General features: G+C 37.9%; 6 protein-coding genes and 1 non-coding gene across 11 annotated transcripts in view; 5 read left to right on the top strand and 2 right to left on the bottom strand.

The window, feature by feature from the left end:
- The window catches only part of LOC18011572 (AAA-ATPase At3g28540), a 1,692-nt gene extending 1,018 nt beyond the window's left edge, over positions 1 to 674 (top strand). The window contains exon 2 of the mRNA XM_024151093.1: positions 1 to 674. Within this exon, the coding sequence (XP_024006861.1) occupies positions 1 to 674 (674 nt within the window).
- A 1,709-nt stretch (positions 675 to 2,383) lies between these two features.
- Positions 2,384 to 4,207, top strand: LOC18011663 (AAA-ATPase At3g28580). The gene has a single exon (XM_024151167.1). The coding sequence runs from the start codon at positions 2,534 to 2,536 to the stop codon at positions 4,070 to 4,072; it is 1,539 nt and encodes a 512-aa protein (XP_024006935.1). The 5' UTR covers positions 2,384 to 2,533; the 3' UTR covers positions 4,073 to 4,207.
- A 562-nt stretch (positions 4,208 to 4,769) lies between these two features.
- Positions 4,770 to 9,083, bottom strand: LOC18011662 (putative pentatricopeptide repeat-containing protein At3g28640). 2 transcript variants are annotated; one of them, XM_006395291.2, is made up of 5 exons: positions 7,107 to 9,083; positions 6,964 to 7,024; positions 5,674 to 6,340; positions 5,272 to 5,599; positions 4,770 to 5,049 (listed from the first exon to the last, which is right to left on the bottom strand). In XM_006395291.2, exon 1 carries the CDS (start codon positions 9,081 to 9,083, stop codon positions 7,566 to 7,568), a length of 1,518 nt encoding a protein of 505 aa, XP_006395353.1. In that variant the 3' UTR covers positions 4,770 to 5,049; positions 5,272 to 5,599; positions 5,674 to 6,340; positions 6,964 to 7,024; positions 7,107 to 7,565. The 2 variants fall into 2 exon arrangements, with proteins under 2 accessions (XP_006395353.1, XP_024007405.1); XM_024151637.1 differs by having other exon boundaries at positions 5,674 to 5,825.
- LOC112083531 lies at positions 5,256 to 7,442 on the bottom strand. The gene is given in 4 exon segments (XM_024151638.1): positions 5,256 to 5,511; positions 5,705 to 5,825; positions 7,220 to 7,258; positions 7,388 to 7,442. Coding segments are annotated over 4 exon segments (471 nt in total).
- A 170-nt stretch (positions 9,084 to 9,253) lies between the features above and the next one.
- On the top strand, positions 9,254 to 12,833 carry LOC18011851 (protein odr-4 homolog). Its single transcript, XM_006395290.2, has 12 exons — positions 9,254 to 9,357; positions 9,628 to 9,729; positions 9,842 to 10,054; positions 10,183 to 10,278; positions 10,542 to 10,630; positions 10,708 to 10,836; positions 11,073 to 11,193; positions 11,569 to 11,653; positions 11,754 to 11,863; positions 11,948 to 12,093; positions 12,202 to 12,298; positions 12,401 to 12,833. Exons 2-12 carry the CDS (start codon positions 9,649 to 9,651, stop codon positions 12,701 to 12,703), a joined length of 1,470 nt encoding a protein of 489 aa, XP_006395352.1. The 5' UTR covers positions 9,254 to 9,357; positions 9,628 to 9,648; the 3' UTR covers positions 12,704 to 12,833.
- A 173-nt stretch (positions 12,834 to 13,006) lies between these two features.
- TRNAA-AGC lies at positions 13,007 to 13,079 on the top strand. Its single transcript has one exon. It is a non-coding gene; the product is annotated as a tRNA-Ala (tRNA).
- Positions 13,080 to 14,400: 1,321 nt separating this feature from the next.
- Positions 14,401 to 17,711, top strand: LOC18012841 (probable serine/threonine-protein kinase PIX7). Of its 4 annotated transcripts, none has more exons than XM_024150970.1 (6): positions 14,408 to 15,123; positions 15,706 to 16,028; positions 16,122 to 16,257; positions 16,357 to 16,493; positions 16,590 to 16,713; positions 16,795 to 17,711. In XM_024150970.1, the coding sequence occupies exons 1-6, from the start codon at positions 14,916 to 14,918 to the stop codon at positions 17,292 to 17,294; spliced, it is 1,428 nt and encodes a 475-aa protein (XP_024006738.1). In that variant the 5' UTR covers positions 14,408 to 14,915; the 3' UTR covers positions 17,295 to 17,711. The 4 variants fall into 4 exon arrangements, with proteins under 4 accessions (XP_024006737.1, XP_024006736.1, XP_024006738.1 ...); XM_006395289.2 differs by having other exon boundaries at positions 14,411 to 15,123; positions 15,703 to 16,028; XM_024150969.1 differs by having other exon boundaries at positions 14,401 to 15,123; positions 16,357 to 16,713.
- The last annotated feature ends 42 nt before the right edge of the window (positions 17,712 to 17,753 follow it).

Below are 17,753 nucleotides of genomic sequence, written 5' to 3'. Positions count from 1 at the left end.
TTGTGATTGAAGATATTGATTGCTCGCTGGGTCTTACGGGACAGAAGAGGACGAGAAAGGAGGAGGAAGAAGAAGAGGAAGACGAAGAGGAGTTGAGGAAGAGAATGGAGAAGAAGTTACATGAAGAAAGATATCAGAGCAAGGTTACTTTGTCGGGGCTATTAAACGCCATTGATGGGTTATGGTCAGCTTGTGGTGATGAGAAGATTATGGTTCTTACAACGAATTTTGTGGATGAGCTTGATCCGGCATTGATACGCAGAGGAAGAATGGACAACCACATTGAGATGTCTTATTGCAGGTTCGAAGCATTTAAGGTTTTGGCTAAGAATTACTTGGAGATCAAGTCACATGATTTGTTTGGAGAAATCGAGAGATTGCTTGAAGAAACCGATATGTCTCCTGCTGATGTTGCAGAGAATTTGATGCCGAAATCTGATGAAGACGATGGAGACATTTGCCTCGAGCGTTTGGTTAAGTCTTTGGTGGAAGAGAAGGAGAAAGCGAGGAAGTTGGCTGAGGAAGAAGAGAAGAAGAAAGCAGATAAGGCAAACAAAAAGAAAAACAAGAAACCAAAAGAAGCAGATATTGATGAAACCCTAAGCGAAGGAAACAGAGCAAACCTTGTCACTGAAATCTTAGCGGCAATCACAAAGAACAAGAACGGCGTTTGATCACTGTTCCAACAAGAAGAAACCTAAAAAGAAGTTTCGAAATCTGCTTAACTAGATCTTTATCACTTCTTAAGTATTGAAATTGTGCTAAAATTGGATAAGTATTGGTATTTTACTTTCTAGTTTATTTGGTAATTTGATCAGTGTTTTGTGATGAATCTTAATTATCACAGGTTTTAACTATTTTTATTATTTTTCCTTACTAGCATATAACTGGCAACATTATTTCTCCAAGCGTCTATATCCTACTCCAAACACCATGTTACATGTTTTTCAAAGCAATATTTATTTTTTGTTTAAAATGCAAGAAAGACATATAGTAAGTAGAAAGAACAATAACATATGTTGCCATGTTTTTTCAATTAAATTACACCAATTAATAAGCCATCTGTTTTTTTTTTAGTTAATCGTGGTCCCATTGATTATAAATTTCTACATATGAACTCAAATTAATGGATCATCAAGAGATTCTCTGCGGCGAATCTACAGATATGAAAAGATGGTACCTTGGTACCCAAGAAATTATCTCCTCCGTCATGACCTAAATTAATGATTGACTGTGTGGTCTAAGTAAATTAGATCTACCAAGTTTCAATGAGTCTGAAATTTTATATAAGAGGAAATCACAGATGTTCTCTTTCTTGGTTATGTGGACCTAATTACCTAACCACTTCTTAATTGTCTCAATCCGTACGTGACTGGATAAATTGAGCTTCAACATATATTAATAATTGTCGTCCTACGTTAGAAAAGACATCTTCCCGGAAACTTTATAGTATATACTAATATACACGATGACATGATGTCACGAACCACGAGAAATCAGCAAAATTGTTTCATAGCGTACTTATCCTCTATCATATTGTTGGATTTTAAGTTTTTCTTGGGAAAAAGTTACTTTTTTTTTTGGGTACCAAAACCAATAATTTTGTAAGATTTTATTCCAACTTAGATGGCTGATATAATGCGTTTTTTAATCTCTTAAAGCTTAAAACCATTATGAGTTATGTCTTAATTTTTTTAATGATTTTGTTATTTGTTTTCTCTCCTGGCAAAGTTCATATGTTTTGCTTCTTTGATTTTACTTCTAGATACTACATTTATAATTTTCTTATGTTAACATATATCAAATTATCTATAATCTTATTGAAAGTGAAGATTCAATTGTCATCTAGGCGGACTTAAGGGCAACACAGTTAGACTTATCGTCAGAGAGGGACTAGGGGATGTCAAATTTCGATTTTGAGTCGGCGATATACCTACTAAACAAATAATATCCAATTTGAAACTTGCTCTTTAAGAAAATTGGATATCAAAATGCTTTTAGTCCACCATTACGTGTTGCATCTTTTATTAAATCAAAATCAATGCAGTACACTTCAGATTCTTTTGGCATCTACTGGTAAAATAGTAGATGTGTCTATTTTTTAATGGATCCTTGTAATTTAATACATATTGTAGTCTTGTAGAGTTATAAAGAATTGATGGTGGAATCCGTGCAATTTCCTCTTCTTTTCAATTTTTTGTTTTGTTATGATATTTTTTTCATATACAAATTTCGTCATTAGGTGGTTTCCTACTGATCTCACATGTTCATACGCAGACAAAGACTAATAATATAAATATTTGATAGAGACTTCTCCAGTAAATTTATTAATATCTTGATACAGATATTATAAATATCATAAGCTCTTGTTTACCAGAACCACCCATCTTCTTCCCCAAGCCAACATTCTCCTTTCTTCCCGATCAAAATCTCTGCTTAAACTCATCTCAAAAACTTTCCTTCTAACTCAAGAAACCTAAATAAAACCTATTCCAAAGCCCTAAAAACAGAGCTTCAAGAGAAAAAAAAAAAAATGGCGACGATGGGTCAACTATGGGCTAACACAGGATCTGCTCTAGCAACTCTAATGTTTATATACACAATCTTCAAACAATGGTTCCCTCACTTCGGAGACCACTTGGAACCTTTTTTTCAAAGACACTTGGGTCGTTTCTACCCTTACATCCAAATAACATTCCATGAATACAGCGGAGAACATTTCAAGCGAAGCGAGGCCTACTTAGGGATCCAGAGCTATCTCAGCAAAGACTCCTCTGCTCGAGCCAAGAAACTCAAAGCCAACACAATCAAAGGAAGCAAGTCTCTTGTTCTTAGCATGGATGATAAAGAAGAGATCACCGACGATTTCGAGGACGTTACGGTTTGGTGGCAGTCCAAGAAAGAAGGGAGCGTAAGGCAATCGATCTCTTTTTACCCTGCAGCCGATGAGAAGAGATATTACATGTTGAGGTTCCATAGACGTGACCGAGAAGTAATCATAGAGAGGTATCTTGAGCATGTTATGAAGGAAGGGAAGACGATAGAGCTTAAGAACAGAGAGAGGAAGCTATATTCGAACACTACGGGACAGCGGAGCCATGGAAATCAAACAAAGTGGAATCATGTGACGTTTGAGCATCCTGCAACTTTTGATACTTTAGCTATGGAGGAGAAGAAGAAGGAAGAGATCAAGAGCGATTTGGTTAAGTTTAGTAAGAGTAAAGATTATTACAAGAAGATCGGGAAGGCGTGGAAGAGAGGGTATCTTTTGTTTGGACCACCTGGGACAGGGAAATCGACTATGATCGCTGCAATGGCCAACTTCTTGGAGTATGATGTTTATGATCTTGAATTGACAACGGTTAAGGATAATACACAGCTCAGGAGGTTATTGATTGAAACTTCTGCGAAATCGATTATTGTGATTGAAGATATCGATTGTTCGCTTAATCTCACGGGACAGAGAAAGAAGAAGGAGGAGGAAGAGGAAGATGGAGACGAGAAGAAGGCAATGGAGAAGAAGATGATGCAAAACGAAGGTGAGAATAAAGAGAGCAAAGTTACTTTATCAGGGTTATTGAATTTCATTGATGGGTTATGGTCAGCTTGTGGTGGAGAGAGGATCATTGTGTTCACTACAAACTTTGTGGACAAGCTAGATCCGGCTTTGATTCGGAAAGGAAGAATGGATAAGCATATAGAGATGTCGTATTGCGGTTTCGAAGCGTTCAAGGTATTGGCCAAGAACTATTTGGATGTGGAGGAGAGTGAGCTATTTGAAGAGATCAAGAGGTTGCTTGAGGTTGAAGAAATAAAGATGACACCTGCGGACGTTGGGGAGAATCTGTTGCCGAAATCAGAAGGAGAAGAAGCAGAGACGTGTTTGAAGCGTTTGATCGAAGCTTTGAAAGAGGAGAAGGAGGAAGCAAAGAGGAAGGTTGAGGAAGAAGCGAAGCAGAAGAAGGAAGAGGAGGAAGAGAAGAAGAGGAAAAAGGAAAAGAAAGCAGAGAAAGAGGCAAAGGAGGAGGAGAAGAAGAAAAAGATTGAAGAAAATGGTGAAGAAGAGCATTGAATTTGAAAGAAACCTAAGTTGCTTTATATAGACTTGAATCTGTTGGATTGTATCATCATCACTCTGAAAGCTTTGTAGTTTCGTCCATCTTATGAATAGTTTGCGTTCTCTTTAAGGTATTCGAAAGATTCAGAATTTTGTTGAGCCATGTATCATTGCGACGGCTTACGCATAACCCACGAAACAAAGCTGACGTGTACAAAAAAAAGCCAAGCACTCGAAAATCCTTGTTTGTAGACAGAGATTACGCATAATTACGATAATCCTTGTTTGTAGACAGAGATATAAATAGAAAAACACTGGAACAGAGTCTTATCTCTCTGTTTTTTTTATCACCAACAGAAACAAAGCCTATTTACAACTGCGAATAAAATAAAATAAAAACCATAGTTCCATTTGCGAAAACCAAAAGACTAACAATATGGGTCTACCAGAGTTAATATTTGCGACCATTTTTTATGGGACTATCACTAAAGAACATGGCTAAAAGCCTAGAAACAAGTCAGTGTAACAACATCGGCTTTTTTGTTCGAACAAATTGCTGGTTTTGCTCTATGTGATATCGAGGACGAATAAGAAGAGGAAATGTTGTTTGAACATGATTCAAGATTCCAAGAGGAAGAGGGAAGACTTAGACTCGGGTTTTAAGTCTTGACTGTGTCTAGGAAACACTCTGATTGAGTGGGAGGATCTTCGGTTGAATGTCTCATTACTATATAAGATGAAAAATGAAATCTTCCTACATTGTATGCATCTACATACGTATGCCTACAAATATAAGCAGCTATTTATACACGTGTAGTTCCCGACTATACTCTTAATAATAATCTCTGATACATATTACCACGGATAAGAAAACAAAAAAAACCTCTTTTTTCTCTAATCCAAATCAGGGAAACTAAAAAAAGGTTCGAAATTACCTGGACATCTTTCGCATTAATCCAATCATTGAAGGTGAGATTGCAGCCCCTGGCCATCTACAATCATTGAAGGTGTAAAGTCGCATCATTTTCAAATTCAAACGCAGGAAAGATTATATAAGCATTCAGATTTTACCGTTTGTTTATACATGGCTTTAACGAATTCTGTATACCAAATTTTGCTTTGTGAATGATTTTGCATTTAGACACAGCAGAACAATAATGGAGATTTTCAAGAAGGCCGAAACCGTGCGTTTACGTAGCTACCATGACAAGTACCTTCTAGCGGAGGAGGACGAAGATTCCGTGAACCAGGACAGAGACGGGCGGTGTATGAACGCTAGATGGACGGTGGAAATTGTAGAAGAGGCAAATGTGATCCGCCTAAAGAGCTGCTTTGGCAAATACCTAACCGCTTCAAACGTCCCAATGTTCCTTGGCATGACCGGCAAGAAGGTAACACAGACGCTTCCACGGAGGCTAGACTCATCAACCGAATGGGAACCCATTAGAGAAGGCGTCCAGGTTAAGCTCAAGACGAGGTACACCTCTTCTTTTGATCTCTCTTCATGTTTATGTTCTTCAGACATCTCTTCTCGATAGTCTCCTTAAAAGTGAATGGTGTGAATTTGTTTGAATTAAATAGATATGGACAATATCTTCGAGCTAACGGGGGCTTACCACCGTGGAGAAACTCAATCACACATGATATTCCTCATAGGACAGCCACACAGGACTGGGTTTTATGGGATATTGATATTTTGGAAAGCAGAAAGAAGAAAGCACCACCAGCTTTTACGCCTCTCCCGCCTCCTCCGCCACCACCAGAGCTTCTGAGGGTAAGAAAAGATGATCATGATGAGCCCAATTCACCCAAAGGATTCTCTCTCATGTCCCCAAGATTTTCTAAAACAGAGGTTTGATCAGTTCTACACTCAAGTTTCTTTGGGCATGGTTGCATACTTGCATCAAAAGACACTGACCGATGACCTTTTGTTTATCTACATTTCTATGATCACAGTCTGATGACAGGGTCTGCTCACCGGTCAAGGCAGATGGGAGGCTAATCTATTACAGGGTTGGGGACAATAATGGGAACGTGGACGAGAGAGCGAAGGAAGAGCTTTTCTGTTTCAAGGGTTTGGGACTAGAAGAGCTGAAACAGAAGCTTGAAGAAGAGACAGGTCTGAATGATTTATCAATCTGTTCCAAAAACCCTTTAAATGGCAAATTATATCCCCTTCGGTTGCATCTCCCTCCCAACAACACAAAGATGCACGTCGTCTTGATCCCTTCGTCTTCAAAAGGTTTTTTTTTTTTTTTTTTTCCATTGGTTCATATTTTCCACCTTACAAAAACCATGAAGAACCAGGGCATAAATTAGACACTGAGGTCAAAAGAACAGTCATGGAAATGTGTGCAATATAGGATTCTTTTATTTTTCAGTTAGTTAGTTCCGTTATCCGGTTAGATTTGAACTATGGTTGCCCTAAATCCAACATAACTGATTCGAGTATTGCTTTGTGAAATTATACAGGTGATGCTGCAAGCACTTCTTGAAGAATGGTTCAAAAGTACAGAGAGTTTGTTGTCTAAGACCACAAACATTTAGTTTCTGTTATTGTGTATTTCGGTAACATGCTGTAGATCAACAAAAAACCACTTAACGTGAGTGTACCAACTTGATGCTAAAAGCAGGCTGTATGTGAAATCCTACCTAAGCAACCAAAACCCTATACTACGCCGAACGTTTAAGAAGATATTGTGTTGGGATTTTCGTAAGGCTTCCCATCAAGTTCTTGTCAATAAGCTTCTTTAAGTGACATACTAATGACAACAAATAATATGGATTGAATTTCTTAAACATGATTCTAGATCTGTTAAACATCAAGTGTTTTGCAAGCCAAGAAAAATTTCCTAGAAGCAAAACATAACTCAAGGCAGAAACTGTTAAGAAAGACAAGAGTGTACCTGGTCAAACCAGTGTTCCTGAGTGAAGACTAGACACACCCTTACCAATCAAATTTGTTACCTGCAGTAATAGATTTGATTACGTAGTAATAGCATATAGAGATATGACAATGGACTACATACTATGAGCCTTTATGTCTTACGTTATTTCTTTTCACTGTCAAGAGTCTCAATTTTCTCTACTCTCTAGATGCTCATAAGTGTGCCCAAACGCCATACAACTGTAGCTAGTGTTTTTCCCTTTTTGCTCATGCACTTCTCTTCCACTCTCCAGTCACCATAAAGTCCGAATAAGACATTTCTTCACAATGCCAACCTGAGGGGCCCTCGTGAGAGGTTCATCATTTTCTTCAGGCCTTGTTTAAGTTTCCAGTTCCTGTTTGGAGGGTCAAATTTTTCCCTTCCCTTTAATAGTATAAAGAAATTGCATCATGTTCAGAAGCTCATCTCGGTTTTTCATAAGTACTCATTGTCTCCATTCCCACATAGCCTTTGGACGACCCTCCAGTGTGTATAGCAGATTACAGGTGCTCAACGAAATGTGTAGAAACAAGAAACCCAAGAATTTCCTCCGATGAGATTTGCAGCTTCATGAGTTACAATTACAGAATTTGCAAGGCATCAACAGATAGGAGATGAATCATTGTGTGAATTTGCAGCAGATTTTGGTGTGACACATCTCCCGAAACAAATTTGGTAACATTTCCATCCACCTCTAACACACTGCATCCTGGTGCCTTTCTTATGCCCTTCTGACCAATCATCCGACGAATATTAGATGCCTCGGTGTTTCTTTGAGCAATCAAATAAATATTAGATAGTTGAACAAGAGCTGCTTCCTCTTCATCAGCATTTCCTTTCTCTAAGTCAAGAAGATTTTTAACAGCTAGTTCTCCGAGTTCAACATTCTTGTGCGTTCGACAACCATTCAGTAGAGCACCCCAAACAGATGCAAGCGGCTTCATGGGCATCCCTTCTATAAGATCAACCGCATCATCTAATCTTCCAGCTCTGCATATCAAATCTACTATACAGCTGTAATGCTCATGCTTCGGAGTGATTCCATATCGAGCTTCCATATTATCCAACAGTGCTCTGCCTTCTTGAAGAAATCCTCCATGAGCACAAGCGGCTAAGACCGTAAGAAGAACTACACTGTCAGGCTTAATACCATCTTCTCGCTCCATCTGATCCAAACACATAATAGCTTTCTTAGCATAACCATAAGCCGCATATCCTCCAATTAAGACTGCCCATGAGAAGACATTCCTCCTACTCAAATTCTCAAAGACTTCCAAAGCCGTCTCTATGCAACCACACTTGGCATACATGTCAACAAGTGCCGTTCCTACATATATATCCGATTCAAGCAATTTCTTCTTCTTCAAAAGCTTATGAATCAACTTCCCCTGAGCGAGAGCCCCAACTTGTGCACAAGCCGTTAATGCCGTTGTAACTGAGAATTTGTCAGGCTCTGTGCCTCGAGCCAACATCTCCCTGAACACATGTAAACCCTCTGATCCTAAACCGCATCTAACATACCCATTCATCAAAACATCCCACTTCACAACATCCGGGTGCGGAATTTCATCGAACACTTTGCGGGCATCTGGCAAAACTTTGCCTTCAATGTAAAGCCGTATGATTCCAGTCTGCACATGACCATCCGATGACAAAACACCATTTTTAATCACCCAACAATGGATTTGCTTACCCACAGAGAATAGAGAAGCATTCAAAAAAGCAACCAACAAGAAATGAAACGTGAGATAGCTGGGAGCTATATCCTCCTCGTCGTCTTCCGTCAGCATTAGTCGGAAATATCGTACACCCAAGTGAGGCCGAGAACTTCGAGAGCAAATTCTTATCATAGTATCGTAAACGAATGAGTTACGAAGCTCAATCGAATCGAATATAATGGAAGCGTAGTGAAAGTGTTTGTCTAAATTGGGAAGAGGGAGAAATGCCGTGAGAAGTTTGCTAATCGCGTAAGTGTTGCGATGGATGCCATGAATGATGAACAGAGCATGCGTCGATTTGATCTGTCGCAGTGTTGTGCAACGCTGACTCGCGAGAATCAAACTCCTCCATGATTGATGGAAGCTAGAGAGAACACTCATCGTCGTGTCAACGTCAACGCCGTCGGTCAAAGGTAATCTTTGTGATTAACGGCCAGTCTCAGAAAACGAAAACGGCACGATGTTTGATAAACAAAAACAACGAAATGTGCATACGTGTACACATAAGACAGCAGGAAGAAAACTCAGGTTTCTTAATTTTTGGTGACTGATGAATAGTGAGAAAGACACAGTCAACGATTCAACAAAACGGATCTTCCATCTTTAATCTTAGATCGATCTCCCGAACAATTACTGAAATCCAAAGAGGGAGGAGGTAAGTGACCCTTACGAAACCCTTTTCATTGTTAGGAATTCAATTCCGTTTCTGGGTTTTACGAATTACCGTTTCGTTAATATATATATTTTTTATGGGGTTCTCGATTTCGACTTGGGATTATGTGATTTCGAGGAAATTTTCCGTCTTTGGGATTCGTTGATTCTGGATTTTCGTAAAGATTTTGTATTGCACTCAGAATTTCGCAATTTTATGAACATTCTTCTTCTGTACAATATTTTTCATTGAATGGGAGTTTGCTTGTTGCAGATATTTCTTCACTCTTTAACAATGGTGAAAGCAGTAGTTGGTGAAGATACTAGACTCACTTCTGCTGAAGATCGTCTCTCTCAGTCAGCTATTCCTGCTGAGGTAGTCACAAATTCATGTTATGTCAAAAATGTATATGTCTCTGCCTTGAAATTGCTGCGTCCTAAAGAATGATTTTTGAGATGTGGGGTTTCATTTGATGATTGGAACACAGGTGGGTCTTGTGATAGGCAAGCTTAGTTCGGTTCTGGATCGTGGATTTGTGTTTGATTTGATCCCAACACCGAGCAATGATGCTGGAGAACCAGCATGCTCGGTTTTGGAGACCAGAGATGATAAAAGGAAGCCATCCAAGTCGAAACCTCAGTCATCGGAGTCATCTTCTCTATCAATTGATTCTGATTGGGTAGCAGAACATGCCAGACAGGTTTGATACTATTGTTTATGCATTTTGTGACTATGCTGTATCACTCCCGTTTCGGTTGTTTTGAGAATTTTATATGAAATGCGAATGGTTCATGATGATTGACATTGTGATGGATGTTTCCTCTTCAGGTATCGAGAATGCTTTTGGGTGGGGTGAAGGTTGTTGGTATCTATGTATGGGCTAGTGACAGTGCTTTTAAGAATTCAACTATGATCCTTTGTCAGGTAACTTTGTGTGAGATTGATTTTCCTGCTTTAATTTTAATGGACATGCTTTATTGAGGTCATTGCGATAGTCGATAGGTGTACCTATGGTTGTTTCGTAAATAGGAGACTTCTTTCGACAGTGTCTCTGTGTTTTTCGTTCGTTAAACTGAGATTTTAGGGGCAAATAAAACAATATATTTCATGAGTTAATGAGTAATCTTTTGTATGCTATTGCAACTCTAATGCATGTTGAAGGATCTAAAGTATGGGACTTTTATCAGGCTATTAAGGGGGTTTCAGATGCAATACGACATTTGGATCCTAGCTTGGATGAAGCTCTTCTTATACACATATGCTACAGTCCAAGGAGGTACACGCTTTAAAGGATCAGATACTAAAATTATGAGAACTATCTGATACTTAACTATTAATGTGAAATGTTTGTAGATGGAATTGTCGAACTTGTTTGTTGAGCTCAAGTATTACATCAAGTAGCCTTCGACCTTGTGACTTTAAGCTTGGAAGGGTTTTGAGTTCTCTACAGAGGTTTAAGTGCAGCTACAGCTTCAATTTCAGGTATGACTTTGCATTTAGATTTGGATTTTGGAGTTCTACATTCTATCTTTTCGTTGTTGGTGAATGTAATGTTCATGTATTTTTTTTTATTGGTTTGAAAGTTTGTTTGTCCCGTATGTTTACTTTGGATGTAGTATACTAGTATTTATAACTATACATGTATAATTACTGTAAACCTTTTTGTATTCATTCCTGACCTCTTTCTGTTGATTTGTTTTTCACTTTTTTGCGGGTAGATTACCTATCTACTGTGGGGGTGCGTCAACTTCACAAACATTTACTGAGATTCTCCGTCAAGAACTTGCCGTCCATGCAAAAGAGCTGAAGAGTGCAAATGCAATGATTGATGGGGATTTGGTGAGGAGAAAGCAGACCCTATACTTTTTATGTTTCTGTGCTGATTGTTGAATAGTACTGGATATAGAGTTCTTGAATCATTTTGGAGCTTTCAAAGCTTGAGATTTCTAGTGACTTAAAACGAAATTTTAACATATTTGAAGGTTACGGGAAAACTTCTGTGCAGTTAAGTTATTCTTTGTGAATGGAGTCTTTCTGAAATGTAGCTTCTTTCATACATCATCATCACTATAGTTTGTCGGAAAATAGTTTCTTTGTATACGTTGATCATTGCCATCTCCGTAAAATTAAGTAAGCTATAAAAGGAATGATCTCTCGGCTGGAAGTAACCTTCCCCTGTTTTGTAATTTTTTCTTAAATGTTGTTGGAGTGAAGGTGCATAACGATGAGCCTTGCAACACGGATGGCGAACATGAAATTGAAATTTTATTCCCATTCATGAAAGATAGTCGTGCTGATGGTAAGTTTCCCTCACTCTAATTTAGGCACACAAAATTTTGTTTGTTATTGGCTATGATTTTAGATTATTGAATCTAATATCACGGTGTAATGTTGAGAAGCATTAACTGCAAAGAATGTTACTGGAATCCTACTCTTCGGTGGTTCTATATTCTCTTATGCCTACTTGAACGTGAAAGAACCGGTTTCACAAGCTGTTGCTGATATAAAGGTACTGCAACTATGTCTCTTCCCAGTTATGTTAGACCTATTGAAGTTTTACAAAATTGTTGATGGCCGTATTATTTCTTTTTAGGCTGACATTACTAGGAGTCTGCAAAGTAGACTAGACATTATATGTGATGAGGCTGAGCAGGATCTCATACCAACTGATGTTGGAGACAATGAAGAAGCTGAGACGTCAAAAATTCCCATTTCCAAATTCATATTAAACTCATCTACGTGAGTCAGCGTCTAAAATAACTGTTGCTTGTCTGTCTGGTTATGTTTGCTGTATGTTCACTGATTAACACAAAAAGCTTAACATTTCGTCACGGTGTTTGTAAATAGAAAAGCATGCCATCTTCGTCTTCCCAGGAGAGTTCTTGTTCCGTGGTTGGCGGGTACATACATCTGTGATTACCTACAGCCATTTGAATCACTTGAGGTATATGATCAACTTGCTATGTCTGTCTCAAATTCGTCACACTTTGTAAACTCTTGCTAATACATGTTTTTTTTATCCCCTGTTGGATGATTTTCTTAATAGGTGGTAAAAGAACGTTGTATTGAGTTAATGTCCATGGAACATTCTTCTCTTGACGCATCAAAGATTTCGGAAGTGGAAAGCGAAACGTCTTTATTGACCGCGGAATCTATGTGGGACGTGATATCTCCTGCGTCTTCTGCTTCCAACTTTCACTTAGACGGGAATGTGGAAAGGACAAGCCGTGAAGACGGTAGCAACAGTATGGATAACGCCGGTAATGCGTCTAAAATACCTATTCTGGTAGCGAGTTTCGTGCTGTTACTCTCGATTATATTAGGATTCATGCTTTACCAGAAGGATTAGTAAAGTGCAGAGGTCTCTGTTTTGGTCAAACCACAAAAGGAGTTGTTTTTTGTGTCCCTGATAGAGTTATAGATGAAGAACTTACAGCGAGACCTTTCTTCTTATTGGAAACCATTCCGGTGCTTTTTCATTTCTCTTTTTTTTTCGAGGCTACCTTCAATCAAGAAAAAAAATGGGTACATCCATATAAAAAAATATTTTACATTATAGAATCAAATTCGTAAAATTTTCTTTTTTGTTGTTTAAGGAAGAAAACTGAAATTTTGAATGTCAAAACTTTAGAATACAAGCAATATAAACAATGGGGATGTAGCTCAGATGGTAGAGCGCTCGCTTAGCATGCGAGAGGTACGGGGATCGATACCCCGCATCTCCATTTTTTGTCTTCTATTTTTGTTTCTGCTGACATAAAGATCCCTCTGACATTTAATAACTTTAGAAAAGACCCGAAACTTCAAAACGTACATATAACACACAAAGACCCCTCTGACATTTAGTATGCGCGACCATGCCAATAGTTAAAGCCTTTAGTAAGACATGGTCTTTAAGATACTAGTAGTTTTTTTTTTTCTTTCTGAATGAAGTCTTTTAGATAGTAGTTTCCACTAAAGAGATATTCATATCACCGTTCTTAGATTCGAACCCAACACTAAATCCTAAATCCTAGATTTCGTATCATTAAAATACATGTAAAAGTATGTATTTTTTTTTCTCTATTGGCGGCCGTAACTTTGCAATTTCACCAACAGTCCTTGTGTTTTCGCCGCATATATCTCCATCTTCTCTCCACCGTCCACCGGTGACTCTACGTTCACTCTTATAAACATTTTTGTTTTTTTCAGATAATCGCCCTTTTCTTTCTTATTTTTTTTTTTTCCATTTTGTCTATCAGAATTTTTTTTTTGTATATAAAAAAGAGAGGATAGATGCATTGGTGTGAATCAAGAGTCAAGAAGACCACCTGTAATTCCAACAAGTTAGTTGCCTGCCGTTTATCATTAGCTGAACACTCAGATGTATCCACGTGGCACCTTTACACGGGAGTGTCACAAAAGCTTATATTCTTCTAGATGTAACGTTAGCAAAACTATCTTCCAATCCAAAAAGACCCTTTCGTCTTGTTTTTTTTTTGTGTGTTTTTTTTTTAGCTCAATTATTATCCCCTTTTTAAAATAGTTTACGCATTATTTATGGGACATAATATGAACTGATTAATACTACTATTTTAGAATCTGGAAAGGAGTAAATAAAGTTATCAAAAATTCTCATACTTGATAAAAGTACAACTATCATATAGAAAGTTTTCCTAACATATCCAATGAACTAAGAAAATTATTACAAATATATTGCAATGAACTAAGCAAACTCTGACTCTATATATCAACTATAATTTATTCTCGGAAATATTAAAGAACTATTAACGATTCTCTCATAATTTAATATTCAAGATTATATCATGTGTGACCAAATCAATCAACATTTTGTATTATTTTCTGAAATTCCGTTGAAATATTAGAAGAATAGAGTTTTAAGTTTCATTATAGAAAGTTTTTTAAGTTTCAGATTTTTTTAAAATTAATAATCAACCCTTAATTATTTATGTAGGCGTACATTTTGCTGCCCAAGCTGACCAATTTGCCTATCTCTCTAACACAAACTGCCCGTTGCTGACCACTTTCACTCTCTCTCTAACACAAAGATGCCCTTTCGTTGCTCTCTATCTCTCTCTAGCCTCGCGCACGCAAAAAATCCTCCCTTTTGACTAAAACTTTCTCCGGCTAATCCCAATTCCGTTCACTTATATCTTTGTTTTATCATCTCTTCTTTGTCTCCCAATTAAGGAGCTCAAAATCACTTGTACTGAAGTGGTATCCATCGTTTGCTTTCATCTAAGTATTACTTGGATCTTTTGTTAAATCCTCCCTGTTTATGTTCGCTTTTGAGGATAAAAGGATCAAACTTTCTGACTTTATGTTATTTCCCTTCTTCGATCTTCATCTTTCAGTTAATTTCATTTTCTGGGTCTGATTCTTTTTTCTCATCTGCTTTTTTTCTTCTACTCAAACTGATGACTGTGGATGTGATCAGATAGAGTGATCTATTCTAGGGTTGATCGAAGTGGGGCTTCTCTTGACTTTTTTTTTTCATTTCTTTTCCAAAATCCTTGTTGTTTGGGTTTAGCTATGGTGATCTGAGTGCTCATAAGGAGGTGATGTCTTCAGGGAAAGACTCTGTTAAGGTGGTGGAGAAATTGGGTGCTGAAAAACCTGAAAAGGGGAAGATGTTGGGTAAAAAGAAGAATGTTAAGAAAGATGGAGACGAGAGTGAAAGTGGATTTTGGTTCAGATTCAAGCTCATGTTTAGCTGTATCTCTTCTAGATCAAAAGTTGATAGTTCCATGAATGCTACTACAGTTATTGGTAAATTATTTCTCCTTCTATGCAGATTATTAGAATTTGTTTGCAAGTCTTATGGATTTGTGTAGATGACAAGTTTTTTTCCAAAATTAGCTGTTTTTTTCTTACAACTTTATATGACTCTAATTGGAAGCTCATCATCTGAAAGAAAAAAAAGTTTTTTTTTGGAAAATTGTGTCTTATATTGTAGAAGTTGTTTTTTGTTTTAATAAAGAATTAATCTCAAGATTGATCCTTTGTAACCTTCCACGAAAAAGTACTTTGAGACAGTTGAGCAAATATCCATGTTTCAAAAGGCGATTTTTGTCCGGGTCAATAGTTTGTCTTATGTTGATGGTTTTGATTCTTCCTCTCGTTGTTGGAGCATTTACCTTAGTTTTGCTGAAATTAATGACCAGAGAGATTTAATGGTGGAATTTTGTAACAAACCTGTATTTCAGTGCTGTAGTATTCTACAATCTGCCCTGTGTTCCTGTCTTTCTGCTTGATCTTTATCTTACCGTTCACATGGTTTCGTCCATACTTCAATTCTTAAGTGATCACATTCTTTTTTATGTTTGTTTTGTTATACACCTATTTCAGCAGAACCTAAGCATGTTGTTGAGAAACTTGAAGGTCATCCAGCTCCATCTAAAGTTAGTAGCTGTGCAGAGAGCGGTTCATCAACACCTCTAATCAGTGGGGAATTGAAGTATTCTTCTAAGCTACGAATTTTCATGTTTAACGACCTCAAGTTAGCCACTAGGAATTTCAGACCAGAATCTCTTCTTGGTGAGGGTGGGTTTGGCTGTGTTTTCAAAGGATGGATAGAGGAAAATGGAACAGCACCCGTCAAGCCTGGTACTGGTCTAACTGTAGCCGTCAAAACACTGAACCCAGATGGCCTTCAAGGTCACAAGGAGTGGCTGGTAGTGACCAATCTCTTTACCTTGATAGTGGTTACAGTCTCGTGTTTAGTTGTCTATGGACAATTGTTGATCATTTTGCTATTCATTGTGCAGGCTGAGATTAACTTTCTTGGAAACCTTGTTCATCCAAGTCTAGTTAAATTGGTTGGCTATTGCATGGAAGAAGATCAAAGGCTGCTCGTTTACGAGTTTATGCCTCGAGGGAGTTTGGAGAATCATCTTTTCAGAAGTATGTAAATCACAAACCGCTCCGGATCTTATCTTGCCTGACAATTTTAAGGATTCTTGCTCATTTACCGATTTTTATGTTTTCTCATTTTTGTTTCAGGGACTTTACCTCTCCCTTGGTCTGTCAGAATGAAAATCGCACTTGGTGCAGCTAAAGGTCTTGCCTTTCTTCATGAGGAAGCTGAGAAGCCTGTCATTTATCGAGATTTCAAAACATCTAATATCTTACTAGACGCGGTATGTCTGAAGCTCAAGAGCTCGATTAAGCCTAAAAGCTCTTGCCTTTATCCTCTCTATTCTTATTTATATTGGAAACAAATCTTTCTATTTCAGGAATATAACTCAAAGCTCTCTGATTTTGGGCTTGCAAAAGATGCTCCAGACGAAAAAAAATCCCATGTATCAACCCGAGTCATGGGAACATATGGTTATGCAGCACCAGAATATGTAATGACTGGTGAGTGAGATATCCTCGCCCATATTTTTGGTTATCGTATTATTTATGTTTTGGACTTGCTAATTTCAATTTCAACATCAGGTCATTTGACAACGAAGAGTGATGTATACAGCTTTGGAGTAGTTTTACTTGAAATACTAACTGGACGAAGATCAGTGGATAAAAGCCGCCCCAACGGTGAACAGAACTTGGTCGAATGGGTGAGACCTCATCTTTTAGACAAGAAGAGGTTTTACCGACTGTTAGATCCTCGCTTAGAGGGCCACTTCTCGATCAAGGGTGCTCAGAAAGCCACACAAGTAGCAGCGCAATGCCTTAACCGAGACTCCAAAGCTAGACCAAAGATGAGTGAAGTTGTCGAAGCCTTGAAGCCTTTACCAAATCTTAAAGACTTTGCTAGCTCTTCTTCTTCTTTCCAAACAATGCAGCCTGTTGCCAAGAACGGTATCAGAACACAAGGAGGAGGGTTTGTGGCGAGGAATGGACCGCCTTTGAGGAGTTTGTCTAGCTTAAACCTGCCTCAAGGTTCACCTTATCGCTATGCTCGTCAATCACCAAAGCCTAAAGGAAAAGAGCCATGACTCAATTATAGGAATTAGTTTTTCATGTCTGACCAAGGTTTCGCGGATTGCGGCTGGATGTTTCAGCTTCCTGTTGCATTGATTCTTTCTGATTCAAGAACGGTATTCTCGTTTGCAGCCTTTTTAGCCAGAGCAAAAGAGATGGTCTGTGGAAACTGAAGCTTGGCAAGTTTAGCATGTTCGGATCCTTGTTTGTGTTATTTGAGTTGATGGAACTCAAGGAAGATATCTTTGGTCCTCAAGGTCTAAAGATTTTGATTTTTAATGTGTAGAAATGTAAAGGTTGAGAGGGTAAAGCTCTTTTAAGGATCAAAAACCTATGTTGTCTGTAAAAACTTATATATGTACCCTGTAATGTATGTACGGATATGCCTTTGCTTTTTTTGCTATAACTTGGTGAAAATATAAATCCCTTTAGAGATTTTAGAGGATGTTGAATAAATATCGAAAGTGGATAAA

Source organism: Eutrema salsugineum, unplaced genomic scaffold (assembly GCF_000478725.1).
Source record: "Eutrema salsugineum unplaced genomic scaffold, Eutsalg1_0 scaffold_6, whole genome shotgun sequence".
Lineage (NCBI taxonomy): Eukaryota > Viridiplantae > Streptophyta > Magnoliopsida > Brassicales > Brassicaceae > Eutrema > Eutrema salsugineum.
This window is presented reverse-complemented; position numbering and strand designations above follow the sequence as displayed.